The 27,952-nt window shown below is 42.7% G+C and overlaps 1 protein-coding gene and 1 long non-coding RNA gene across 8 annotated transcripts in view; one reads left to right on the top strand and one right to left on the bottom strand.

The window, feature by feature from the left end:
* The window catches only part of RBM20 (RNA binding motif protein 20), a 163,430-nt gene that overhangs the window by 79,002 nt on the left and 56,476 nt on the right, over positions 1–27,952 (bottom strand). For 3 of the 7 annotated variants that reach the window (XM_039481671.1, XM_039481677.1, XM_039481678.1), the window contains exon 1: positions 1,979–2,029. The exons of 1 other annotated variant lie outside the window; for it this stretch is intronic. Coding sequence is in view for 2 of the 6 variants with exons in the window: in XM_039481675.1 (XP_039337609.1) it covers positions 1,979–2,031 (53 nt within the window). In the remaining 4 variants the exon portion in view is untranslated. Of the gene's footprint in view, positions 1–1,978; positions 2,155–5,289; positions 5,323–17,490; positions 17,541–27,952 lie in introns of those variants that run through there. 3 more of the 7 variants (XM_039481672.1, XM_039481675.1, XM_039481676.1) reach the window with 2 other exon arrangements.
* Positions 4–27,809, top strand: LOC120368928. The gene is made up of 3 exons (XR_005582850.1): positions 4–67; positions 2,496–2,553; positions 27,771–27,809. It is a non-coding gene; the product is annotated as an uncharacterized LOC120368928 (long non-coding RNA).

The following is a 27,952-nucleotide window of genomic DNA, read 5'->3' as shown; positions in this document are numbered from 1 at the left end:
CAATTTTGTAGGAAAGAAGAGGGATTCTGGTGAAAAATGGGTCTGAGGGAGTAGACTTCGTAAAAAGGTAGTGATGAGACAGCGTACGCTGAACCAAATTCTACCCTATTTAACATCCATCCAACTTGGACCTGTCCACATGTAACAGAGGACAGAACCGCAGCCCAGTGTCAATAAGGATTTTAGTGTTGTTTGATTTTCCCAGGCTATGAATAATGCAGCCATATGTATGATGTGGGGGGCACGAATGGATATGGACTTACAACAGAAACACTCACACTTATGGGAGTTATGCCTCATTGAGGTGGACACAGCAGCAAAATGAGGACAGGACATGCATGGAAATAAGCAGCAGGATGCAACTTTTATTAAACTTTTAGCACAAGAGAGGGGCACTACCCTCCTATCCCCCACACTCTCCTATACCAGGCATTTCATTGGTTCCAGTGCAGGGGTTATGGGGCTCCTTACCATATAACCCATAACCAAGGGTGAAAGTGGGCCGGTGCGGCGTACCAGTAAAAAGTGGCCACCAGTATGCTGTATGCAGCGGCTGTATGCAGCCGACATTAAAGCACTGCCATAGCAAAGGACCCTGCTTAAAGCGCTGCCGCAGTCATTGCCCCTTTTGACCCCCCACCCCAGGCCACCAATGGGGTGGGCAAAAGGGGCAGCTGCCCTGGGGCCGGCGATTTAAAAGGGCCCAGAGTTCCTGGCCGCCGCCCATACTGGGCAGCAGCTGGAGCCCCAGGCCCTTTAAATCACTGTCAGAGCCCCAGGCGGTGTGGGCCAGGCAACACAGATGGGCTGGCTGGCTGGAGGAGGGTGACCCCCAGCCCCGCTCCTTCCGCCCAAGGCCACACCCCTTCCACCCAAGGCCCCGCCCCCGGCCCCCATACTGGTAAGTGTTTAATGTTACTTTTACTCCTGCCCATAACGAGGAGTACTTCTCTCCTCAGTCTATCCCGCCAGGACTCAGCTCTCCCTGAGTTCTCACACCCTCCCCCCCCCGCTCCCCCCCCCACCCGCATCATGAGGGGGACAGAGGGTGCAACACGGTGGAGACCTTGGCAGGCCACAAGGTCTCACCCTATCACATAAGCCCAAGGCCCATCACCAAAATCCCAGGTCTTTTACCTCTGGGAACCGTTCATTTCATTCTCTTAACCGCACGGGTAGGATTGCCAACTTTCTAATTGCACAAAACGGAACACCCCTACCCCACTCCTTCTCTGAGGTCCTGCCGCTTCTCCAAGACCCCGCCCTTGCTCACTCCATCCCCTCCTCCCTCCCCCACTTGCTCTCCCCCACCCTCACTCACTTTCAGCAGGCTGGGGCAGGGGATTGAGGTGCAGGAGGGCGGTGAGGACTCTGGCTGGGGGTGTGGGCTGTGGGGTGGGGCCGGGGAAGGGGGGATTGGGGTGGGGGGGTATGGGCTCTAGGCTGGTGGTGTGGACTCCAGGTGGGGCCAGGAATGATGGGTTCAGGATACAAGTGAGGCCTCCGGGCTGGGGCAGGGGTGCAAGGACTCCAGATGGGGGTGCAGGCTCTGGGGTGGGGCCGGGGATGAGGGGTTTGGGAGGAGGGGGCAGAGGGGTTCAGAGTGCGTGAGTAGGTGCAGGCTATGGCTGGGGGTGTGGACTCTGGGGAGGGGCTGGGAATGAGGGGTTTGGGGCACAGCAGGGGGCTCCATGCTGGGGTCAAGGGGTCAGAGTGCAGGAGGGGGTGTGGGCTAGGGATGAGTGGTTTGGGGTGCAGGAGGGGGCTGGGATAGGAGGTTGGGGCATGCAGGCTCCGGGAGGGAGTTTGGGTGTGGGAGGGGATTCCGGGCTTTGACATTACTAAGGCATATTAAGGAAGACTGAAGGCATCTCAAAGAGAAAAGGCTGGAATATTTTTGGATTATTTCCACTCCCACAAGCCATTTGCCCAGCCCTACTAGATACAAACTAAACTTGGTCTCAGAATATAAAACAACCTTGCTTTCAAGTGGGCTGGAATGTCTGGAAGGAAGGGCGAGAGGGAAATCATGCTCTGGAGAGAGGAGGTTTCTTGATAAATGGTTGACCTCTTTGCACTTTCCTTATGGGCATTCGGTGCAACTTGGACTGGAAGCTTCCATTAGCCTTAAAGCCCCCTGTGTAGTCTGTAGGCCTAAAGGAAAGATTTATTAATACCTGAGGCTCCTTTCACACCTGCCTTAGACAACGAAGGACCTGCCAATCAGAAGTTTAAAAACAATAAAGGAGCCCCTAACGAAGGGCTGCAGGGTAGCACAGTCTCTGTGTTTGCTTCTCTCTTCCTGTTAGTCATGCCAATGAACTGGTATGAATCCAACATTTGACCCGGAAATACTAACTGCATCTTCCAAATTTTAGAACAAGTCTGCATTGACAGGAGGCAAACCAGAGACTGAAGCAGATTTAGGACGGGAGGGAGGCAGGTGGGCTAGCAGTGGCATAAGAATTCAGTCATTTGAATGGTTGTGTTTCTAGCCGTATGGAATGACCTACTGTCCAGATCGGCAGATTGAAGCTCACACAAGCCTCGTCGGTATGTAAGTACAGGTTTATATACTGCAGTAGCAAACCATGTATCATGACAAATCTGTGCAAGAGAGAAAGGCTTGAGAGCCTTTAGGTTACACCTAGGAGGACGGTAGTCAACCAGAAAGGTACTGTCTAGGCTTCCTCTCCCTGCAGTGCCATGCTTCTTGGTTGAAAGGTAGCTTTTCTAACCATTTTCTTCCCAATATTTTCCCTAGTCAACATTTCAGGCAGCCAATCACACTGAACTTTCAAGGACTTCGTTTTGCCAGATTCCAAACAGTTCATTTTAGAATAACAATAGCAAGAAATTCACTAAAAAAAAAGAAAGAAAAGACACCAGATAGCATCAAATGTTTATAAGGATCAGGTCAGAATCTGTATTATGAAGAAGCTAAACTCTCTGGCTATTGCAAGATTTTCTGCTATTTTAAACAAAAATGGTGTTTCCCAATCCTAATTCTCTAATGCAAAAGCCTCTTACTAGAAATATTTTACATGCCCTATTAAGCCACTCTGACAAACATCCAACAAGTTAACGCACTAGTTTCTGGTTTCTAAAAACCAGTGTACTGTAACCACTGTATCAGAACTTCAGATCCACTTTATTATTTTGCAATAGAGGACTCTAGATGTTAATCTACATCTTCTTTTAAAAAAATCATTTTTTATGTTTTCAGTGTGTGGTCTATAGTAAATGTTCAGCTATGGAGTAGATTGCGGTGAATCTTCTAAAAGAACCTCCTCCCTTTTCCTAGAATTGAAGGAACCTTTTAATTCATTTATGCATGCCCCAGAATATAATAAGAACAGAATTTCAGCTCATGCAACACCCATCTCTTTTTTTCTCAACTATATTTTTTCCTTAGTCACGTACACGTAGGAGTTTATTTCACATGCCGTATATGCTCAAAGCATTTTGGTTGCTCTTGGTCTTATAATAGGGCCAAGCATTTCCACATATATGCAGTTTAAAAAATACCAGATGAAGACCAGCTTATTTCAGTGTAACATAATCCAAAAATGTATGAAATTTAAAGCAGAAAGATTGTTTATCACAGCTGTAATGTGTTGACACACACACTGTGCAAGGAGAAAAAACTTGCTCAGTGCTGGTGACATTATGTCAAACAACATTACGAAAAGAGAGAGGCAAGTTACAGTTGTGTGTGACTTAGACGGCAATTTGAACAGAGGATTTCAAGCTGCCTTGATGTTTCTGCTGCAAAAAATGTGCCTCCCACTCCTCCCAGGCTTTTGCAAAGTTGTGAATTTTGCATACTTAAGGTCTCAAGTGCATGCTACTTAGTATTTGCTGCCAAAAGATTGAGTTTCCAACTCACAAAATGCTCAGCGTCAGGGATTTTACAAATATACACAGTATCTGTGCTCTCAATTGTTAAGAGCTTGATGTGGCCAGAGACTTTAGACCTCAGGGCCGGCTTTCTGAACTGCGGTGCCAGATTCGGATACCCGGCGGCAGTCCGAGGCTTCGGCGGCACTTTGGCGGGGGGGAGGGTCCGCTCCGGGTCTTCTGCGGCACCAAAGGACCCCCTGGCGCCGAAATGCCGAAGACCCAGAGTGGACCCCCCACCCCACCCCCAAAATGCTGCCGAAGACCTGGAGCAGACTGGGTGAGTAAAAAAAAAATAAAAAATTTAAAAGGTGCCTAAGGTGTGGGGCCCTCTTAGGCACGGGAGTGCGGCCCGATTCCGGGGAATCGGCCTAAAGCCAGCCCTGTTAGACCTCTATTAGATCGCCTACTCTGTAGGTCACATGCAATGTGGTACAGCATTATTAGGGGTTTTCTTAATCTCTCATATTGCCCTTGACATTGAATTGAGAAACTATAACCTTCATTAAGGGCCTGATCAGGAACACTGAAAAGTTGAAGGGCATATTTCCGCTGACTTCAAGGGGCTTTTGATCAGACCCAGAATGAGCAAGGGTTTGCTAGCCAATTCTAAACCCATACTAATAAACCATTATACCACGGCATGCCATGTATTCCTTACTTATGCAGTTTATCACAAAGTTAAGAGATATCATGTTTATAATTACACAGCCATACTACTACACATTATAGATAACAGAAAATATGACATGTATGTGCACACACTTTATAATATACATAGTGTGTCCACACGTGCGTATATATTTTACACCCTATATGTGGAGGTATTAACCATGTGATAAACTGCGGTGTCCCATACGTAAGGAATACAGGATGGTGTGGCATGGTATAAAGGTTTATCAGTAGATGTTTACACTGGGTGAAACCACTCATAAGCAATATGAAAATTGGTGCTAATATGGGTATTTTTTACACACACATTAGGGCTCCATCCTGGTCCCCTATAAGTCTACGATTTAAGCAGGAGCAAGCCCACAAACAAGTCCTTTTTAGGGCCCGTGATGATGCAGCTGATTTCACTGACCATGTTTAAGGGGTTTAGGAAGAGTAACACCTTCAGCAGCCTAAGCCTTCATGATACGTGCTCTACTCCTATCCTTATTAATGTTTTAGAGACTTCTCTCCCCTTTAACTGGCAGAGGGGAAAAAAAGGGTGTGTGTGGTTTTTTTCCAACTGTTGTTCTTTGAACATCAAGCTCACGACCTCTCCTGTTCCTTCGGCTGTTTATGATCTTGTCACAAGAAATAATGGAGGGAATCCACTCTTTGGGCAATAAAGTCTAAAGACTAAGACCATGTTGGCTAGTGAAGTATGAAGAAGATTTTTACCTTAAGTTTCCAAAGCATCCTAATAAGAATGTGGAGAGCGTCCCTGTGGAAGTCAAAGGATCCTCTTAGGGGCCTGAATTAGAACTTGAATTTCTCAGTCAACCTGTAGGCATAGGTGGTAGAAGAAGAGGTGCTCAGGGTGCTGCCGCACCCCCTGGCTTGAAGTGATTTCCATCACATACAGGATTTACAGTTTGGTTCAATGGCTCTCAGCACCCCCACAGTACAAATTGTCCCAGCACCCCCGCCTGTAGGGAATGCTTCACCACCAGTCCCCATGAACCAAACGCTGCAGGGTTCACACTATTCCACAACACAGTCATTTTTTTGCCTGAAATATAAATTCTCTTGCTTAAACATTTTACTATAGCAACTGAAAGCCTTGGATCCCATCAGGTTCAATGCAACTTGCTTTAACTGAAGGACAGCAGACCCTTGCTAGCATGCACTTTGCTGATCATACACTCTCATACAAGACACTGGTCAGCAAATGGTTAATCGAGTGCTGCGGTTAAGACTTCATTGCTGAGCGTTTACAAAAGTCATCACAGAATATTTACTCCATATATTATGAGTGTTGTTATAAATAATTAAAACTTGTCAACGAAATGCCTGAGGATTAGTCTAAGCATAACAAAACCTACACACATTGTGTTAACTTGCTAATTTGTTAATTCTCTCAGGCCTTCAGCCAGCACATCAGCTAAGTACATCAGTAATCCCAATGAAGTCAGTGAGACTTCTCAAGTGCTTAACTTTAAGCAATGCTTAAATTTTGTGCTGGGCTGAGGTCTCAATCAGGATGAGTTAATGAAGTTCTACTCTACAGTATTTAAGAGAGAGATGCTAACTATGTATCAGAATTCACTCCAGTGTTTGAACTTACTCTGAGAGAAAGTGTTTGGGAAAGGCAAAAACGTTGGTGGTGACATGTCCACACCCTCAGTGTAGAGGAGATAATCTTGCAGAATAAGATAAGCATCTCTTCACGCTCCATTGAGCTATGGGCCACCTCAATATCAAGTGCAGCAGGCAGCAGCTGAGTCGTGTACAATGTTGGTGTGACATTCACTTGTCCAATGCACTTAATCTGAAAGCACCTAAAGATTTTAGACCTGATATGAAATTACAGACCAGGGTCCAATACTTAGAAGTAAGTGAATTCTCATGATCCACAGACACCCACAGACTCTGTGACCTTTATTATTATGCCCAATGCCAGGGTGCTAGCTGGTTTGTGAGGGTCATTCTATTCATAGTAACAACAAATCACTGCATCTCAGTCACTGTCTCAGAGTTGGGAGATCAGTTAACATGAATCTTGTCGTATATCTCAACATTCCTGACCCAACATTTGTTTTTGTTTTAAAGATAAAACAACCCCAGTGTATCTGTCTTGACTTTTATCCTGACATAGTTATTCAGAACAGGTACCGTATTATGCAAAGAAATGTCAAGTAAATATTTAATTCCACAAAAGACCACTAGTGATAAAGTAAGTGTGGTGTGCGGTGCAAAAAAAAGGTACAGGAGCAAGACACTGGAGTAAACCTGTGTGCACAGGGCCGGCTCTACATATTTCGCCGCCCCAAGCAGTCATGCGCGGTAGGCTCCCCGGAGCCCTGGGAGCAGCGGACCTCCCGCGGGCTTGACTGGTGAGGGTCCGCTAGTCGCGCGGCTCGGCTGGACCTCCCGCAGCTGCGGGCGGTTCGCTAGTCCGGCGGCTGTGGTTAAGCTGCCGCAGGCATGCCTGCAGGAGGTCCAGCCGACCCGCGCGACCAGCGAACCGTCCGCAGTGACGCCTGCGGGAGGTCCACTGGAGCCGCGGGAGGAGCGCCCCCTCCGCAGTCATGCCTGCGGCAGGTCCGGTCGTCCCGGGGCTCCGGTGGACCTCCCGCAGGCGTGACTGCGGCAGGTCCGCCGGCCCAATCTGCCGCCCCTGCCGGCAAGTGCCGCCCCACATGAGTGCTTGTCGCGCTGGGGTCTGGAGCCGGCCCTGTGTGTGCATAAGGTTGGACAGAATAGCGGACAAGGAAAAGCAATTGGGAATAACGAGTGACTTTTCTTCCTTGCCCTTCAGTTTGATCAAATAATTCCCCTTTTTTAATCCCTTCATTGGCTTCCTAGCCAATATCATGCCAAATTTAAGTTTCTTGTTACCACTTTCAAAGCTTTACAGAACTCCGCCCCTCCATGCTTTGCCTCCCTTGTCAAGTTTCATATTGACCCCTGTCACTGTCACCCATCTGTGAGATTTTTACACAAAAATAGATTCACAGAGTTTAAAGCCAGGAGGAACTATTAGATCATCTAGTCTGACCTCCTGTACATCACAGACCATTAAATTTCACCCAGTTACTCTGATATTAAGCTTAATAATTGTGTTTGACTAAAGCACATCTTCCAGGAAGGTATCCAGTCTTGATATGAAGACAGTAAAATGATGGAGATTCCACCACTTCCCTTGGTAGCTTGTGCCAGTGGTTAATCACCCTCACTGTTAAAAATTTCTAATTTGAATTAACCTGGCTTCAACTTCCAGCAACTGATTCTTGCTATGCCTTTCTCTAGATTAAAGAGACCTTTACTACCCAGTATTTTCTCCCCAAGGAAGTACCTACACACTCAGATCAAGTCACCCCTCAATATTCTTTTTGATAAACTAAACAGATTGAGCTCTAAGTCTTTCTCTCTAGGGCATTGTCTCTAGCCTTCCATTAATTTTTGTGGCTTTTTCTGGCACCTTCTCCATTTTTCAATATATTTTTTTAAATGTGGGCACTGGAATTGGAAGCAGTATTCCAGTATCACCTCCACCAATGCCACATACAGCAATATAATCACTTCCCTTCTCCTACTCACTACTCCCCTGTTTATATGCTTAAGGATCACATTAGCCATTTTAACTACAGCATTGCACTGTGAGCTCAGGTTGAGTTGCTTGTTCACTGTGAACCTTAAATCCTTTCCTGTGTCACTGCTTTCCAGGACCCCATTCTGTAGGTGTGGCCTGCCTTCCTTGCTGGTAGATATATTAGCATTTGGGTGTATTAAAATGTATTTTCTTTTAATGTGACCAGCTTACTGAGTGATCCAGAGATCTCTATACGACTGCCCTCTCCTCATCATTATTTATCACTACACCAATCTTTAGGTCATCCACATAGTTTATCAGCAGTGATTTTATATTTACTTCCAGGGTCATTGATGAAAATGTTGAATAACGTCAGGCCTAGTACTGACCCATTTGATGATGATTGCCCATTGACATCTACTTTTTGAGATCTATCTGTCAGCCATTTAATGGGTACTTTATTGATAATATAGAGTGCAATTTTGTAGTCAAAATGCCGTGCAGCACTACATCAAACACCTTACCAAATCTAAGAATACTATATCTATGCAACGACCTTTATCAACCAAACTTGTGATCTCCTCAAAGAATGAAATGAGGTTTGTTTGACAAGACCCATTTTCCATAAAACCATGTTGACTGGCATCTCCCAATTAATTTTCTTCATAATTTTCCTCGGCTCTGGGAAATTAGCTGCTGTGAAACACCAAGTACATATTAATTGCTGGGATTGCCATCTGTTTGCCCATATCAATGCAATTTGGCCATGATCACCAACTACTAGCCCAGTGATGAATTCATCTTTATCTGTCATAATGAAGTCCAAACTAGAGTTACCTCCTGGGTGCATTACCTTCTGTATGAAAACATTATCTGCAATTTTTAAAAATTCTACTGATGTTTTACTATTGGCTGCATGAGATCTCCAGCACATATCTCCCAAACTGAAGTTCCCCATATCCACACATTTTTCTTTCCACACCTTACAGACAATGCTTATGCAGTAACTCATCCTGTTCTCTGGTTGGATCTGGTGCTCTATAAACAGACCACCACCAGAACCTCCTCCTGGCCTTTGTTAGTTAGCACACTGATCCATATGCATTCAAGATCCTGTTATTCTGAGTTATCAATAACTTTAAAACAGGCAATGGCATCTTAAATGTAGAGTGCCCTACCCAACCCTCCACCAGCCTCCCTCCCACAGCCCTCTTGTGAAGCTGTATCGGCGGTATTACACTACAGGTAGGCAACATCAAGAAGCTAAACCTAATATCTTGGAGCCACATTAGAGCAAATTAAATAGGAGAAAGCAGTGTGGAGTAGGGGGAAAAGTATGGTACAGGTATAGGTCAACACTTCACCAATGCTTTGGTTCTAGCCAGAGTCAGTAATGATTTACAATAGTTTTCATCTGCAGATTATCTTGTGGCCTGTGAAAAATGAGTTGGTGGTTTTAGCTCAGATCCTAGCAGAAAGGAGTCCACAACACACAAAAAAGTAACCCCCCACAGCTGGCACCCATGCTGGAGGCTGCAGCTAGGAGCCCATGCTTGAACAGCCATGGAAAATGGCCATTGCTGGCCTGTCCAGGTCAAGTGGGAGGTTGGGGAGAAGCTTGCTATATCATTGGCCATATTGCACCTAGTCTGTGGATAAGCAGAGTGGAAGTGTTGTTGCATAGTTAATAACATTTAGTACTTTATATGTCCAAAGCAATGTACAAACATTAACTATTTAAACCACACAACACCCCTTTGAGGCAGGTGGTATGTGTTATTATGTGTTATTACAGATTACAGAACAGCTTTCCCATTTAAAGCACAGGACTGGGAAGCAGAAACGTTGGGTTCTATTCGTGGTTCAGCCTACAGGGCATTCTACGCAGAAGTAAGTAGGGACACAGGAAGGATCAGCAAAACTAATTTGAGTGGCTAGAGAACTATTAAGTGGCAAAAAGCAGGTTAAGAAAGCTAGCAAGGAGGAAAAAAATGAGAAAGGGGGTAATGTAATGAAGTCACTTAGAAAACTCTAACATCGGCTATGATATAAAAATAAGGGTATTGGATTGATATTTTCCTATCAGAGACATTTTGGTTTTAACTGGAAGTTGGTGAAAAAGCGGTAAAAACGTCAGAATGTAAATGAGAGGAGAAACCTTATCTGTAAAGGAAGATTTGGAATTAACAGAAAACACTTTGGTGGAACAGCAAGTGGGAAAGACTAATTACTGCGTGAAATTAAAAATAATATAGGGAGTAAACTGAAAGAAATTTGCAGGAGTAGTGTGGCATTCTGCTGGCAGCAGCCAAAGGAATCCAAGATGTGCATTAAGCCCCTCCTACATCTCTCTGCTGCCCATCCCACCAAACTAGCATCCGGCTCCCCTCTTTCCTTTAGGCATAATCTCTCCATGATTGGTGAGAGTCTCCAGTGCCAGCCTTCCAAATTCCTCTCTCTCACTGTCTGATTGATTCAGCCCCACTTTTCATATCTGAGCTGGGGGTGGAGGGGGAAATCACTTGCGTATACACATCTTCGAATAAAAACCAAAGGGATGAGATGAGAAAAATTCACACCCCTGAGCAATGTAATTTATCTGAGCTAAGCCCTGGTTTACATATTGCTAGATAGATGGAAGAATTCTTCTGTTGACTTAGCTACCACTTCTTGAGGGGGTGGATTTACTATAGTGATGGAAATACCCCTTCTGCTGTTGTAGCAGGTGTCTATGTAACCCACACATCTCCTGGGTGTGGCGTTCTGTCCCATCTAGTGGCACCGAGACCACTTAGAGAGAGATTAATACATCTGCTCTACAGCCTTAGCTAAGGGCCAGATGGCTTTTAGCTCATTCAGTAAAGGCTCATGCACTAAGCTCCTAGCGGTCCCAGGTTCGATTCTACCCACTGACAACCGGAGTCTTTCAGCGTTACAAGTGGGGGCTCATTCGGGATTCCAACTGGGAAGCCTCTGAAGCTTGGGACGCACTTCCTCAGCTAGGGGAAGCATGTAACCCACACACCTCCTGGGTGTGGAGTTCTGTCCCATCTAGTGGCACCAAGACCACTTAAAGGGAGATTAATGAGTCTGCTCTACAGCCTTAGCTAAGGGCCAGATGGCATTTAGCTCCAGAGGTCCCAGGTTTGATCCCACCCACCAATGATTGGGGTCTGTCGGTGTTACATCTACACTCAGTGGGGTACCTGCAGCTGTGCCGCTGTAGCACTTGTAGGGTAGCCAGACCTTGTGCTAAATAAAACTGTATTGTAACCCATTCACACAGCTCAAATTTGAGTAGTGAAAAGTCTTGCAAGACCTTTAAAAAAAAAATCTTGAGATGGCCAAAGTGTTTGTTGTAATGACTGGAAATCCAGTTTGATTTATCTATGAGAAAACATCCAAGTCAGGAAAATCTTAGCAACTCCAAGCCATGGTGAGTTGTCTAAATGTATGTTGCGTATGTGTTTACCAAGCTTTAAGCAATCACTCGTATGATGAAGATTTTGCTTCACACACTATTTCATGTAAATGATGATATATTTGTGAATGATGAGTTTGTTCCAAGAACACTGGCATTCTCAAGATAACAAAAAGCAGTCAAAATAATCAACACCATTGCACTAAATTTCAGATTCTGCGCTCAGTTACTAGGACACTGGCCAGTCTTGAGATACATTAGGCCTGCAGAACCAACCAGTTTCCTCGGCTAGGTGGAAGTATGTAGGGCACTGGCTCTCAACCTTTCCAGACAATTGTACCCCTTTCAGGAGTCCGTTTGTCTTGTGTACCTCCAAGTTTCACTTCACCTAAAAACTATTTGCTTACAAAACCAGACAAAAATACACAAGTGTCACAGTGCACTACTACTGAAAATTTCATTTTTGCCATATAATTATAAAATAAATCAATAGGAATATAAATATCATACTTACATTTCAGTGAATAGTATAGAGAGCAATATGAACAAGTCATTGCCTCTATGAAATTTTAGTTTGTACTGACTTCACTAGTACTTTTTACGTAGCCTGTTGTAAAACCAGGCAAATATCTAGATGAGCTGATGTACCCCTTGGAAGACCTCTGTGTACCCCCAGGGTTGAAAACCACTGGTGTAGGGGATATTGTGTCGGGGAAGATAGTAGATCTGTGGAGCCTGGGAGGTGGAATCAAGTCACAATTCCTATGACCCTCACATGCCAGGAAATACTGCCACCAAACTAGCCCTTCTATTTGCCCCTGATTCTGGGTCCACACCATCTCCCATAAGGAGATAACAGGGGTCTCAGAAAAGCAAAACCAGGATGGGCAGGGATTTACTGACCCCCTTAGAAGTGGGTCTTCGCTGAAGAGGCAGCCAGCAGGGAATGTCAAGTGGATGAGTAGGAGGCTTGCCACCCACTGAGAACAAGGGGCATTCATTCAAGAGAGGAAGAGCAAGTGAGAAAGAAGAGAGTGTATCGAGCCCCAGGCCTCACCTGATTCAGATACTCATTTTTATGTAACAGATCATAGCAAATCAGCCATCTCTGGTACAATAATCCTAGATAACAAGCGTGTACTCATTCTTCTGAATCTCAACAGGGCCCGTGACTGGGCATTTGCCTTACAGACACAACTTTGCTCTGTGAATGGTATTCACATTGCTGCAGCCTTAAAACCTGCTGGGCGAGAACGCTTGCAGATACAGCAGATTTCCATCTGTTGTCATGATCAAGCTGTGGCTGTCAATCCCACAGGCTTCATGGGAAAACCTGGTGTTACCAATCAGCTTGGCCTACTGTGCACACGCCACACAGCAATAAACCATAACATTATGTTTTTTACAAGGGCAGTGGATTTAAAATTGCCCTCCTTAATTCAAGCAACACAGGGCACTTAGACCCCCCACCGCCTCCCAAAATAATGCATGATGCGGGATGTAGTTAAACCTAGTGCTCATGGGAGATTTGTGCAGCTAAGATAAAGATACTTTGTATTTCTGAAAACTTGATACACATTGGCCAAGTGTAGTAACAATTAGCCATGTACACTAAAAATCCAGCTATAGGAGCATCACGGCATATGGGCACAGAAGGGCGACAGGTGGGAGAGGCAGGCAGACGGTTATCTTTTAGATGTGTGAAGTTTGTATTTCATTCATGCTATTTGTGAAATAGAATAACATTAGCAACTAGTCATGAGTCCACAGTTTAGGAAATTACATCACATATTTGGCGAGAAGTGCGGGATATAAATAACCCGGCATAGCAAACCTTTCATAGAAACAGACGCAAAAGAGGATTCACTTGCCCCTGCGCAATTCACGCTGTAAAAGTTACACATCTTTCCTTGTTAGTTTCCCAAGAATCAAGGAGGAGTGAGCAAGATTTGGAAGCGCGCACACAAGAAGCACAGCAAGTGACTGCTACAAACTGTAGAGCTTATTGGAGAAGGTTAATCCGGTGCATTATAAAAGCACATACCCAAGATTGGGCAAACACAAATAACTTGTTCCCATTCCCACCATTCCACTATTTAAAGCAGTTAAAGGAATAGAAAACATGCATGTTAATCTGTAGCGCTACACTTGCCATGAGGATGAAGTACAAGTGACCCCCTGATGAAAAACCACCCACTGCCAAGCACTACAATAGAAACATAATTTGTTTTCCTTCCTATTTTACTTAGAAGTCATTCACAGCTTTCATTTACTGTTCAACACTTGGGGCTCAATTCTGCAAACACCTACACACATGAGTAATTTTACTCAAGCAAAATAGTCCCACTGACCATAATGGGACTACTCCTGTGTGTAAATGCTTTCAGGATACAACCTGTGTGGTGCATAACATTCAAAACAACCTCTGCACAAAGAAACATTTGTTGTGTCTCGTAACTTTCTAATCTAGTGGCTCAGGAGTTGCAGACACAGGCATGTGCAGATTGCTGCAAGACATAGGGCACTGGCCCACATACCTGTCAACAACTATTGCCCATGTGTGTCACATGATCATTCATTAAAGGGGACCATGTGGCTGAGAAGTTTTCACCAGCTGCTGAAATGAAGCTGGTATAATTCTATCAGCAATTGAACCTTTAGGCTAAGGACATCATGGCTAGAGAACTCCATGTATGTTGAGCATATCGATGCAGAACCAAAAATTCCACATGAGAAGAAACATTGTTGGGAAATACATTTTCTCCCAGATGGAATTTTAGAACTTTTTCTTCTTTCGCCACCCTCACACATCTAAGTGTGGCGGTTTGCACCCTCAGTGGTGTTCCTAGACTGCCACAAATTATCCCTGCCCTCCTGGAAATATGATCATAACTCTTTTCAAAGAGACAATAAATTAGCAATAAAAATACTTTTCACCTCTCTAGCACATAGCATGAAAGGCTCATAAAGCAAAGTTGGGGGCTCTTGTTCAGGAACAGGACATTTACAGTTCAACACTTGGGGCTCAAGTTCATGAGAGCTGAGCTTCCAATTTGAACTTAGCTTTCCTACGTAAAACAGTCTGCATTGCTGGTGCTACCCTCCCAAAACTGAGCCTGTGATATTTCAGACTTCTATAGGGCCTTCTTTCTTTCCAAGAATTGCAAAAGTACTTTGTTAATATTCCTTAATTTTGTTTTATAGGACAGCTCTGAGTTGGTAAGGATTATAATCCAGTATTATAATCTGCATTTTACAGGTGAGAAAAATTGAGGCACATAGAAATTAAGTGACTCACCCCAGGAACAGAACCCAGGGATCTTGAATCTAGCCACTAGACCATGATTTTTCCCGACATAAATCAGTTCAGCATATAAATGCCCATCTACCCACAGATTTCACTCTATATCTTACAGCAGGCCTTCTTCAAGTTAACAAAGATGGCTATAAATTGGCAACAAAAAATGATAAAAGCTTTAGAAAACCTGACCTATGACTAGGCCAAGGACTAAAATGATTTGTCTTTTTATTTTATTTCTTTGGATTTAAAAAACAATGAAAAAACCCATATGCAATAGTTTAGGCATTGTAACAGTTAATTCAATAGCAAGATCACATAACAATAACCACCCAATCAGCAGCATAAGACTAACTTGTATGCAGGGAACAAATTAACCAAGCAGACAACCATACTATTAGAGATTTTGAAGGTGCTACATGTAACCGATATGACATTTTCCTGCAATATCTTTGACAAACCTACTGAACTAATTTAAACTTCACTGAATTAAGTTTAAGTATCTTTAGAGTCCACTGAATTAAAAATGCAAAGTTTATTTATTATTGGGGGATTGTATGCAACATCTCTGGAAAGGAGACATAGCCGGTGTAAACCTTGGGAAGGGTCATGAGCGTCAAAGGACTATTTTAAACAATGTGTCGGACAAACAAAGTTAAGTAGGGTTCCTAGGAGATACCTGGTGGGAGGTGAGTGCAAATTACCATCTCTGATTATGCAAAGACCCAACTTTTTGAAGCTTTGCCCTGAGAAGGGGATCATTGTATGGCTGATTATTCACAGTCTCTGCGGATCAAAGACCCAAACTATATGAAAGACACAAATTCATGGGTGTGCTTGTTTTAAGCTAGCAGCTGTTACAGACTTGTGACCACAGAAAAACCCCTTGGTGGTGTTGGCAAGAGCCTTAGTTGGGGCTGGGGTGATCTCTGGTAAGCTTATTAGCATGTGTGTAGGATCTTTTATTGTTTTAATGTGTTTTTCTCTGTCATGCTTTCACCTTAAGAACAAATGTGCTTGCTCAGAAAGGGCTGCGTGTTAACTTATACCTGTGGGTGATTATATTGTTTATAGCCTCTGGGGAGAAAGGCAAAGCAGGCCTGCTTAGGCACTTTGACTTGCTGGGAAATACACAGTGTGGGCAAGGATCCGTGCAGCCTGGAACTACCCGAGTCAGAAGGGAGCAAGACATGTGTCTTCGCCCAAGAGAAGTGACAATTGGGGAGCTGGAAGCTTGGGAGTGGATGCCCTCATTGGACCATGGAGGGGGAATACAGGTGCAGTTGCCCTGAATTGTGATATTACGGTGGAGGGAAATAATTGTTTCTTTGCTTCATGCATTGCACAGCCAGAATTTTAGCATATGATCTAAAAAAGTTTTATACTGCAACCTATCAGCTTTGGCATCAACTTCTGCCACTGGTGCACTACCTGTCCTCCTTCATGCTTCGTATTAATTTTGTCTGTTTCGCTGTTTGCACCTTTCTTGTGCTCTAGTAGTTGCATTGCAGAAAGTAACATACCATTTTTACTCAAATACAAAAGAAATCCCAAAAAAAGAAATCGTTAGAGTAGACCATCAGGGTTGCTGACTATTTTTAGACAATATGGCACAGAGATGCACTGAAGTGTTTACTAGCTTGGACATAGGTCATATTAAGGGTCATTCAGCCAGTATTTTGTCAATACCACAGACCACCTGCAGTTTGGATAATTTATTACCAGAGACAACTGTTTATTACAGCCAAGCAGACGTGCATTTAACCCTTTCCTCTCACTCATAAAGCTTCCTAACAAATGTTACACCAATGACCTCCAGGGTCTGTCTCAGCTATGAATTTTAATCCTTATGCCCACAGAAATGTACAACTGAAGTGCTGACTTGAAGAGATTTACAAGCTCTCCATGGCCGCTTAAGTCCTCAAGCTGAAAGTACCAGTTACGCAAACTGTGCCAAAAGAGCAAAGGAAATTTCCTGATGACAGTGGATAAGTTATCCACAAAATGAAACAAACCCATCTGCAGAATCACTTGCAAGATCAAGGTGGGGTTTCACCTGCTGAGTGCTGATTTTGTGTGCTGTTGAACAGGGGCTGCCTTTCACCCCAGAAGGAGCCGTACTTCATTATCAGCTAGACATTTCAATCCCATAATAATAATTAATTATTTGAGGTCAATTCTTTCCTCCATCCCTTTGTGTAATAACTATTTAGACCATGATGTGTGACCTATCTGATTTTAAATCTGTATTGTGCCTAGCACATTCTTGGCAATATACAAATATCAGTGTTTGCAGTACCTGTTTCAAGACAAAATAAGTCTCTGTGTGGATCATTTTAGTAAATAAAAAGGGGGTTGGGATTTCTTTGTCCTACTCCATCCCCGTAGGTTGGTTGGTTTGTTTTTAAAATCTGAGCAGACATATTGATTCCTGCCAACTTTTTTAACAAATCGTTTAGTGAAGAGCACTGCACTTAAAGCTTTTACTGACATGACTCACTGCAAATCAGCTTCCATCATCTGAGGGCATAATGTAGTACAATCTCATTCCGTGGGCATGTTATTGACAGGTCAGGAAGGTGTCATTTCATTTGTAAAAATCTACACAATCATAATGTCAACTGTCACCTCGTCTGCAGCATGGCTGGGGAAACTCACTGCCCTCGCCCCTGTTCCAGGTCCTCCAGTTGGTGGAAATATTGATAATACCTCATTAGAAATGGGCTGAGTTGGATATCATTCAAAAACCTGCAAACACAACGGTATCAAACATGACAAACTTGGAACTATTATGTAGATATGTATTTGAGAAAATGTTTAAAAATCAACTTTTTTAAATTATACTTTAATGCAGGGATGCATCATTTACATAAAAAAAAAGACATTGAGCATTGGTAATGCTAGGGAAGTTAGCCTTGACATGTAGGACAGAAAACATTTATTCATCAAAGTCATCCTGAGTGTCATCTCCATCTAGTTTCCAAGGGTCAGTCCTAGGACCAATCCTAGCAGCTGTGTTAGTCTGTATCCGCAAAAAGAACAAGAATACTTGTGGCACCTTAGAGACTAACATTTATTTGAGCATAAGCTTTTGTGGGCTAGTGGGCTGTAGCCCACGAAAGCTTATGCTCAAATAAATTTGTTAGTCTCTAAGGTGCCACAAATACTCCTCTTCTATCTCCATTTAGGGCACCACCGCTAGACACATCATGCTGATGGCTCATCCATGCTGTACTTGCACATCTCTGCACAAGGCAGGCTGCTGGCCACACATTTGCAGGGTAGTGAGCATCTGGTCTTTGCACATGAACATTTGATTAGTTGGAGGATTGATTCAGGTGCGTATTGTATATCATGCCTAACGAGTCTGATCAGCTCTTCCCCAAGACCCATCTATGCCTGATAAGGGAGTATAGTTTTAGATGTGCTTGATCATCCTGGAGCCACTCCACTGCTTGATAATTTGCCCTCTTGATAGTAGTGTAAATGCACCCCTTATCAGTGGCAATTCTCCATTTGTCTGCTTTTTAGAAGACATCCGCCAACGTAGCTCTGTAAATGTCATCATGTTGGTCTTCAAATGGTAAACTCACCATATGAATGCCTCTAGCGTATTTATGACCTCGTTAGTGACCATCATTGCTGTTCCAAGCATCTTCAGAGCGAGGAGAGAGTTTCTGGAAGTTGAATCAAATGCCTTCCTATAAGAATTTGGTCTTTCATAGACTCATAGAATCACAGAATATTAGGGCTGGAAGAGACCTCAGGAGGTCATCTAGTCCAACCCCCTGCTCAAAGCAGGAACATACACCAAGTAAATCATCCCAGCTAAGGCTTTGTCAGGCCTTAAAGACCTCTAAGAATAGAGATTCCACCACCTCCCTAGGTAACCCATTCCAGCGCTTCACCACCCTCCTCGTAAAATAGTTTTCCCTAATATCCAACCTAGACCTTCCCCACTGCAACTCAAGACCATTGCTCCTTGTTCTGTCATCTGCCACCACTGAGAACAGCCAAGCTCCGTCTTCTTTGGAACCCCCCTTCAGGTAGTTGAAGGCTGCTATCAAATCTCCCCTCATTCTTCTCTTCTGCAGACTAAATAAGCCCAGTTCCCTCAGCCTCTCCTCATAAATCATGTGCCTTAGCCCCTTAATCATTTCCGTTGCCCTCCACTGGACTCTCTCCAGTTTGTCCACATCCCTTCTGTAGTGGGGGGACCAAAACTGGACGCAATACTCCAGATGTAGCCTCACCCTTGCCAGATAGAGGGGAATAATCCCTTCCCTTGATCTGCTGGCAATGCTCCTACTAATGCAGCCCAATACGACATTGGCCTTCTTGGCAACAAGGGCACACTGTTGACTCATATCCAGCTTCTTGTCCACTGTAATCCCCAGGTCCTTTTCTGTCGAACTGCCGCTTAGCCAGTTAGTCCCCAACCTGTAGCAGTGAATGGGATTCTTCCCTCCTAAGTTCAGAACTCTGCACTTGTCCTTGTTGAGCCTTATCAATCCTCCAATTTGTCTAGGCCACTCTGGACCCTATCCCTATCCTCCAGCATATCTACCTCTCCCCCCAGCTTAGTGTCATCCACAAACTTGCTGAGGGTGCAACCCATCCCATCATCCAGATCATTAATGAAGATGTTGAACAAAACCGGCCCCAGGACCGACACCTGGGACACTCTGTCTGATACTGGCTGCCAGCTAGACATCGAGCCATTGATCACTACCCATTGAGCCTGATGATCTAGCCAACTTTCTATCCATTTTATAGTCCATTCATCCAATCCAAACTTCTTTAATTTGCTTGCAAGAATACTGTGGGAGACTGTATCAAAAACTTTGCTAAAGTCAAGGTTATGCTGACTTCAGTAGGTGTGTGCATGTGCACACACACATGCGCAAAGGAGAGTATTTGATCCAGAAAATGTAATGGGTTGGTCACAAAGCACTTGTGAGGTGTTTTATCAAACATTATTACTAGGGGAAATGCTCTTGTTTAAGACTAAAATTAACTTAAAACTTTATCTTGATGCATATTTTAAATTTAAAATGGCATTTCATAAGTCCCCAGCAGAACATACTGTGCTTAACAGGCTCAAATCCACTGTTTCCAATCCTTTATTTTCAAATATAAAGACCACATTCTTGTCAATATCAGATCCTCATTCTCCTCTTCATCAGCCTAATCCTGCAGGCATCTGGGATTCAAGGGCGATGACAGTTTCTCAGCATGTACTAGGATGATCAGGTGCTGTATTCACACTTAATCACAGCAGATACTTATATGTGTTCCACATCTGGACAATGAGGCCCATTCTACTACCTTATGTTGTCAGAACTCACATCTGCAGTAAAAGGTGGCTTTTCTTTAAGTACAATGGACAATTTTACTAAAGTAACTGGAGAAAGAAGAAAAAATGAACGTCTGCAGTTGTCTTGTAACACTCATTTCAACAATTTTCTAATAGAAATTTGTCAAGCAACCTGTAGATAAGTTGTTTTAATGTTATATTAAATCAATAATAAAAAATAAAGACTAGAGACCCGTTTGTTACATGGAAACATGCAGAGACTTACATACAGTAAATATTTACACTTTATATGTTTTGCTTTGTAATACACAAGGGTCTTTTAAAATATATATATTCATTCTCAATATCTAAAAAACAAGAGAAAGGCAGGTTGCACAGGTCTGATCAGTGATAAACATCAACGTTATAAGGAGTAGCTGAGTGGCAAAGATGCTTGAACATAGCAAATACATTGTGTTAAATTTCTCAGTTTGCCTTTGAAAATGCTTCCATCAGTGGGTGAACACCAGGGAATGCAAATCTTTGCACAGGGTCAAAGATGATCAGTTTTTGTTTCATAAACCAATGTTACTATGCACATCTGATAATCACAAAGGTACAGCTTGCAAACAGTTTTGAACAAATGTCTACCTTTAGCAAGAGCTGAGTAGCTTACAAGAATAAAATGGTGCTCGCACATAGTGATAAGGAGCGCCAGAAATTCTTGGTTGGCTGTAATAAATGTCTCCCAAAGGACAACCACCTAATGAATGCATAGATACAATTCTTCATCAGTTATTAATGTCCAGAGTACCCAGGCTTAGTAAGTATGATTTGTTACACTTAAATGATTACTAGTTTCTAAATAAGTACCATGACCACCCATTTCTTGTGGTAGACTCGTGGCAATTAAAAACAGCCTTATCCAAAGTCAATGGAAAGATTTTCAATGAGGTCAATGGGATTTGGGTGAGATCCTTTAATCTTAGATAACTTCTTTTGTGACGGGTTTCCCTGGGGTGTAACCTGGAACTGAAACCGCTGGCATACCAACGCAGGCTCCCTTACTCATTGTGCTGCTGTGACAAGCTGCAGACCGTTCCCAGTCTTGCACTCCCACAAACCTTTACACAGACAGGGACTCACCCAGCAGCAGTTCCATGAAGGCTATTCCCGCAGCTCCCCAGCCCCAGAGCTGTACCATCTTACCCTGCTCAAAAGCCTGACCAGTAAGTTTATTCTCCAGTCCACCCCTCCCTCAATGTGGAGAGGACAATGTACCAATTTTTGCTCCTGAGCAGATTCCCCAAGCACTTCAAGCAAAATACACTGTTTTAGGTAAAAAAAATATAAAACAAATGTATTAAACACAGAAAGATAGATTTTAAGTGATTGTAAGTAGTGAGGTACAGATCAAAGCAGATTATCTAAGAAATAAAGAGAAACGAAATCTAAGCTTTACAAACTAGATAGGGTTTGAATCAAGCAGTGTCTCACCCTGTTAGCTAGTACAAGCAGGTTACAGCTTTTGCATACACAGGCAGGAATGCTTCTGTCCTGCCTGGGACCCCCCTTCCCTAGCTCAGTCTTTGTTCCTCAGGTGTTTTCAGGTGTTGTGTTGTACGGGAGTGAGGCCCTATGATGATGTCACTTCCCCTTTTTATAGGTTCGTCCATGTTCCCAAACAAAGCCCCCAGCACAGTTTGTGGAAAAGTACAGGCACCAAAATGGAGTCCAATATCACACGATTTAGTAAATGCCCTCGCATGCTTCGATGAGTCATGGCAGCCATTACCCTTATTTTGGCTGAAGCGTCGACAGGAAAGCTTATCAGGGGAGGCTAAGCTTTTCCCATGGCCGATTGTTCTTGTTGATGGGCCATTACCTATAACAGCCCCTTTACACTGTGCTGGCTACACTGGATGTAGACTAATATGTGGGCGTTACCCAGGAGCAAACACATTTGAAATATAGATGCATAGTCAGTATTTATAACTCTAGGTACAAAAATGGTACATGCATACAAATAGGATAGTCATATTCAGCAAACCATAACTTTTTCATTGACATCTCACATGACATATTTTGTACAAGATGCATCATAATTATATTACAACCATAACATAATCATATCATTATGAGGAATATGGGATGCAAAATGTGACAACTTTAAAAAGTGTCGTCCAACAGCTTTGAGTCCACAACTCTTTAACAATGGAATTGCATATATTAATGGATTTATTTGCATTTATAAAAGGACAAAAGGCACCTATTTTGCACTCTAGGTAAAAACAGAACAAATCAATAATCCATATTAAAAGAATGCAAACAGCACCCACGCAAAGCCCAACTGAATAGCCATACAACACAAATCAAATTCTTTTTTCCCTACACAGCACTCTTCAAGCAATATTCACATCTTCCGCAGCTCTCCTACAATGTGTGCAGAAGGTCTACACAGACCAGGGCCTTTGGACCAAAGAGGAAGGACAGATTCCGAAGGAAAGGGAACCTCACTGAACATGTTCTGCCAGCAGCTGCCTCATTTACACCAAAGAGGGTTTAGCTCAAGCACCTCTGCAGATCTCAGCTGCAGCCATTAGTAAGGCATGGAGAGAGGCACTCCCTCTTTCAGGTAGAAAGCTCCTCAGTCATTTAGGAATTAGCAGATCAATACCAACACTTTCAGTTTCACCTGGAAACCAAAAGGCAGCCAGTGCAGACTGTGAAGGACTGGTTGGATACGTTCATAACAGAGCACTATTTAAAAAACAGGTTGCCACATTCTGCACTAGCTTTAGCTTCCAAGTGACTTAAGGTGCAGCCCCAAGTTCAGCACATCACTATAATCTAGTCTTGAGGTGGAATATAGGAGAATTTCAATAATTTATATATTAACACACACATGCTACTCAAAAGTGACCTGATGCTTAATATCTTCAACACACTATTATTAACAATCACATAGAAGAGAGATCTGCAAGTGGCCAGACACTACTTTTCTTTTGACTCTCCACTAACTTTTGCTAAGGGGAAAAAATATATATTTATATAGAAAGAGTAGACAGTGGACTTTTTGATACTCTTCTGAATAAAAGAAATGCCATGTGAGATTGGCTGTAAAAGGAAATCTTAGTCTACTTTAAGCAGGTCACGACTGATTCAGCTCCACTTACCCTACCCACCCATATCCTTTTGCAATGTAATTAGCAAATTTATAACTTTCTGAGCTCTTGGGAGGGCCTCACATGAGATTCTTGACTTATTGTTTTCAACCCACAGAGGCCTGTTGTATAAACTTGTTGGCTAATGTATCCACCAGGGAATGAGGCACAGACATTATCTGGCACTCCAGTGTTGCAGGCCTGGAGCAAGGCAATCCAGCACAGAAGATTTTCAGATTATCAGGAAGGGATAACAGGAATGTCACAGCCTCCGTTACTCAACATTGGGACATGTATTAAAAAGACAGCTGCAATGAATTCTCCATCTCCTTTTCCTACTGGAGCAACACAGAGCTTTATTTTACTTATTTATTTTAACATACTTTTAAGCTTATTTTCTAAGACTTAACACTAAGTGGGGAAAGAACTTTTTTTCCCCTCCTGACCAGAAAATTCATTCTCTGCTTATCCAGTTGAGCCAGTCTTTGGAGTGTGGTTACCATCCTCTGATTCTCACACTGAGTCCAATAAATAGACACTCCAGGCAGGTATACAGCTCACAAAATATTTTGACAAATGGCCCAGGTTCAGAGTGAAGTGTCCTTTTGAATCATCATTCTGGAATGAGATCCTCCTTGAGGGAACATAAGAACGGCCATACTGGGTCAGACCAAAGGTCCATCCAGCCCAGTGTCCTGTCTTCTGACAGCGGCCAATGCCAGGTTTCCCGGAGGAAATGAACAGAACAGGTAATCATCAAGTGATCCATCCCCTGTTGCCCATTCCCAGCTTCTGGCAAACAGAGTCTAGAGACATCATCCCTGCCCATCTTGGCTAATAGCCATTGATGGACCTATCCTCCATTAAGTTATCTAGTTCTTTTATTAACCCTGCTATAGTCTTGGACTTTCGCAACTTCCTCTGTCAAGGAGTTCCACAGGTTGACTGTTCGTTGTGTGAAAAAAATACTTCCTTTTGTTTGTTTTAAACCTGCTGCCTATTAATTTAATTCGGTGACCCCTAGTTCTTGTGTTATGAGAAGGAATAAATAAGACTTCCTTATTTACTTTCTCCTTAGCAGTCATGATTTTATTGACCTCTATCATATCCTCCCTTAGTCGTCTCTTTTCCAAGCTGAAAAGTCCCAATATTATTAATCTATCCTCATATGGCAGCCGTTCCATATCCCTAATAATTTTTGTTGCCCTTTTCTGAACCTTTTCCAAAATGTCTTTTTTGAGATGGAGCAACCATATCTGCCCATAGTATTCAAGATGTGGGCATACCATGAATTTATATAGAGGCAATATGATATTTTCTGTCTTATATTCTATCCCTTTCTTAATATGATTCCCAGGATTCTGTTTCCTTTTTTGACTGCCACTGCACATTGAATGGATGTTTTCAGAGAACCAGCCACAATGACTCCAAGATCTCTTTTTTAAGTAGAAACAGCTAATTTAGACCCCATCATTTTATACGTATAGGTGGGATTATATTTTCCAATGTACATTACTTTGCATTTCTCAACATTGAATTTCATCTGCCATTTTGTTGCCCAGTGACCCAGTTTTGTGAGATCCTTTTGTAGCTCTTCCCAGACTGCTTGGGACTTAACTAGCTTGAGTAGTTTTGTATCATCTGTTAATTTTGCCACCTCACTGTTTAACCCCTTTTTCCAGATCATTTACGAATACATTGAATAGGACTTGTCCCAGTACAAGACCCCTGAGGGACACCACTATTTACCACTCTCCATTCTGAAAACTGACCATTTATACCTACCCTTTGTTTCCTATCTTTTAACCAGAAGGGACACTGCTGAGTTCAAGATCTGGACCACCTGACCTTTACAACCAAGAGAGCAGTCAATTAGATGGGTCTCAATTCTACTACATATATGTGGAGCCCAAGAGCTTCACATTTTGTGCCTGAAGATGCACCTAAGCCCACATCTGGAGAAGTGAATAACCCAGCTAGGATACTCCTTAATGCTTTACCAGATAAATGTCTATCAGGGATGGTCTAGACAGTATTTGGTCCTGCCATGAGGGCAGGGGACTGGACTCGATGACCTCTCGAGGTCCCTTCCAGTCCTAGAATCTATGAATCTATGAGAGATTGAGGCCAACAGCAATTTGAGCAGGGAGTCTCTATGGGTATGTCTACACTGCAGCTGGCAAATGTCAGCTGACTCGGGCTCGTGGGACACAGACTAAAGAGCTATTTAATTGAAATGCAGACAGTTGGCTCAGGTTGGCGTCCGAGCTCTGGTAATCTCCCCCCTCGTGGGGGAGGGTCCCCCAAGGGCTCAAAAATGTTGGACTACAGCCCTCCATGATGGAACTTCCATTTCAAGTCTAGCAAAAAAATGATAAACTAGTAGCAATATTGATTGGAAAACACAATGCAAGAGGTAGCATTTAAACCCTCATTAATATAGCACTCAGATACATGACTAATTATGGGCCCTCTGGGGCATGCACCAAAAAGGAAAGTGAAGGAAGAAGGTGTCTGGCCAAATTTCTTGTGTAGATGCATTTTTGGAATTCTGCAACAGATGTTTTGAGGCATTAGATCCCTGCCGAATCCCTTTTAACAAGTTCCAGGCCCCTGGTGGATGGTGCATTTCCAATAATGGGTTATCCCAGGAGGTAATTTTAGTAAGAAAATCTTGTTTTTCTCCCTACTTGACCTTTTATTCTCCTCTGTGCCTCTTGTTCTTTCAATGATGATACCTCATGCAATTTCTTTTTCATATGAAAAACAAAAACATTTTCGGTGCCCCACAGTACTGTAGCTAGGTCCAACTCTAGGATGCCTGCTTCTGAGAGCAAGAACTGTCCATAGGAATAGGACTTGAAGTTGTTCTGCTCTTAGAGCACTACAGTGATATAAAAACTACCGGCACTTCTATAATTCTTCTATCAGAGAATTTAATTTATTATGGCTTCAGCTGGGCTTTTCAATATGTTTAATAAATTGGGTGAGCCACTAGACTATGAATAAAACTATTTCTATTTAAACACGATCTAACACCATCGATCTGACAAAAATAACATTCTATCAATGTAGTTCAGGGACCGGGCCCATGTAGGATAAATGTGTACACTGCTTTATTGATTTAACTGGAGTGACATGGCAGTATAACACATATTCCACATCAGCCTTCATCCTGACTTGGTATCAAACTCCTTGACTAAAGAGTAAACAGTTCATAGGAGCATGTGAAATTACTTGACACATCATAACCCTAGCAAGCTAATTTTTCCATGTAGTCTGTGTCCTAGAGAATGGGTGCTTCTGAGGTGCTCCAGACGAATAAGTGGCTCCCATAAAATAAATATTTTAATTAGAGCTGTTGATTAATCAGTTAACTCACACAATTAACTCAAAAAAATTAATCGCTATTAAAAAAAGTAATCCCGATTAATCGCACTGTTAAACAATAGAATACCAATTGAAATGTATTAAATATTTTTGGATGTTTTTCTACATTTTCAAATATATAGATTTCTATTACAACACAGAAGTAAAAGTGTACAGTGCTCACTTTATATTTTTTATTACAAATATTTGCACTGTAAAAATGATAAACAAAAGAAATAGTATTTTTCAATTCACCTCATACAAGTATTGTAGTGAAATCTCTTTATTGTGAAACTGTAACTTACAAATGTAGATTCTTGTTACATAACTGCACTCAAAAGCAAAACAAATGTAAAACTTTTGAGCCTACAAGTCCACTCAGCCCACTTCTTGTTCAGCCAATCACAAAGACAAACACGTTTACAGGAGATACTGCTGTCTGCTTCTTATTTACAGTGTCACCTGAAAGTGAGAACAGGTGTTCACATGGCACTTTTGTAGCTGGCATTGCAAGGTATTTACATGCTAAATATGCTAAACATTCATATGCCCCTTCATGCTTCGGCCATCATTCCAGAGACATGCTTCCACGCTGATGATGCTCATTAAAAAAATGTGTTAATTAAATTTGTGACTGAACTCCTTGGGGGAGAATTGTGTGTCTCCTGTTCTGTTTTATCTGCATTCTCCCATATATTTCATGTTATAAGTCTCAGATGATGACCCAGCACGTGTTCTTTTTAAGAACACTTTCACTTCAGATTTGACAAGAAGGTACCAATGTGAAATTCCTAAAAATAGCTATGGCACTGGACCCAAGCTTTAAGAATCTGAAGTGACATTCAAAATCTGAGAAGGAGAAGGTGTGGCACATTAGTAGGGAGGGATAGCTCAGTGGTTTGAGCATTGGCATACTAAACCCAGGGTTGAGAGTTCAATCCTTGAGGGAGCCATTTAGGGATCTGAGACAAAAATCTATGAGGGATTGTTCCTACTTGGAGCACAGAGTTGGACTAAATGACCTCCTATGGTCCCTTCCAACTCTGATATTCTATTATATGATTCTATGCTTTCAGAAGTCTTAAAAGAGCAACACTCCAATGAGGAAACTACAGAACCCAAACCACCAAAAAAAGAAAATCAACCTTCTGCTGGTGGCATCTGACTCAGATGATGAAAATGAACATGCATCGACCCACTCTGCTTTGGATCATTATGGGTTAAAATATGAGCGTGTGCCCTTTTTCACTTCTTTACAATT

This window comes from Mauremys reevesii, linkage group 7 (genome assembly GCF_016161935.1).
Source record: "Mauremys reevesii isolate NIE-2019 linkage group 7, ASM1616193v1, whole genome shotgun sequence".
Lineage (NCBI taxonomy): Eukaryota > Metazoa > Chordata > Testudines > Geoemydidae > Mauremys > Mauremys reevesii.
This window is presented reverse-complemented; position numbering and strand designations above follow the sequence as displayed.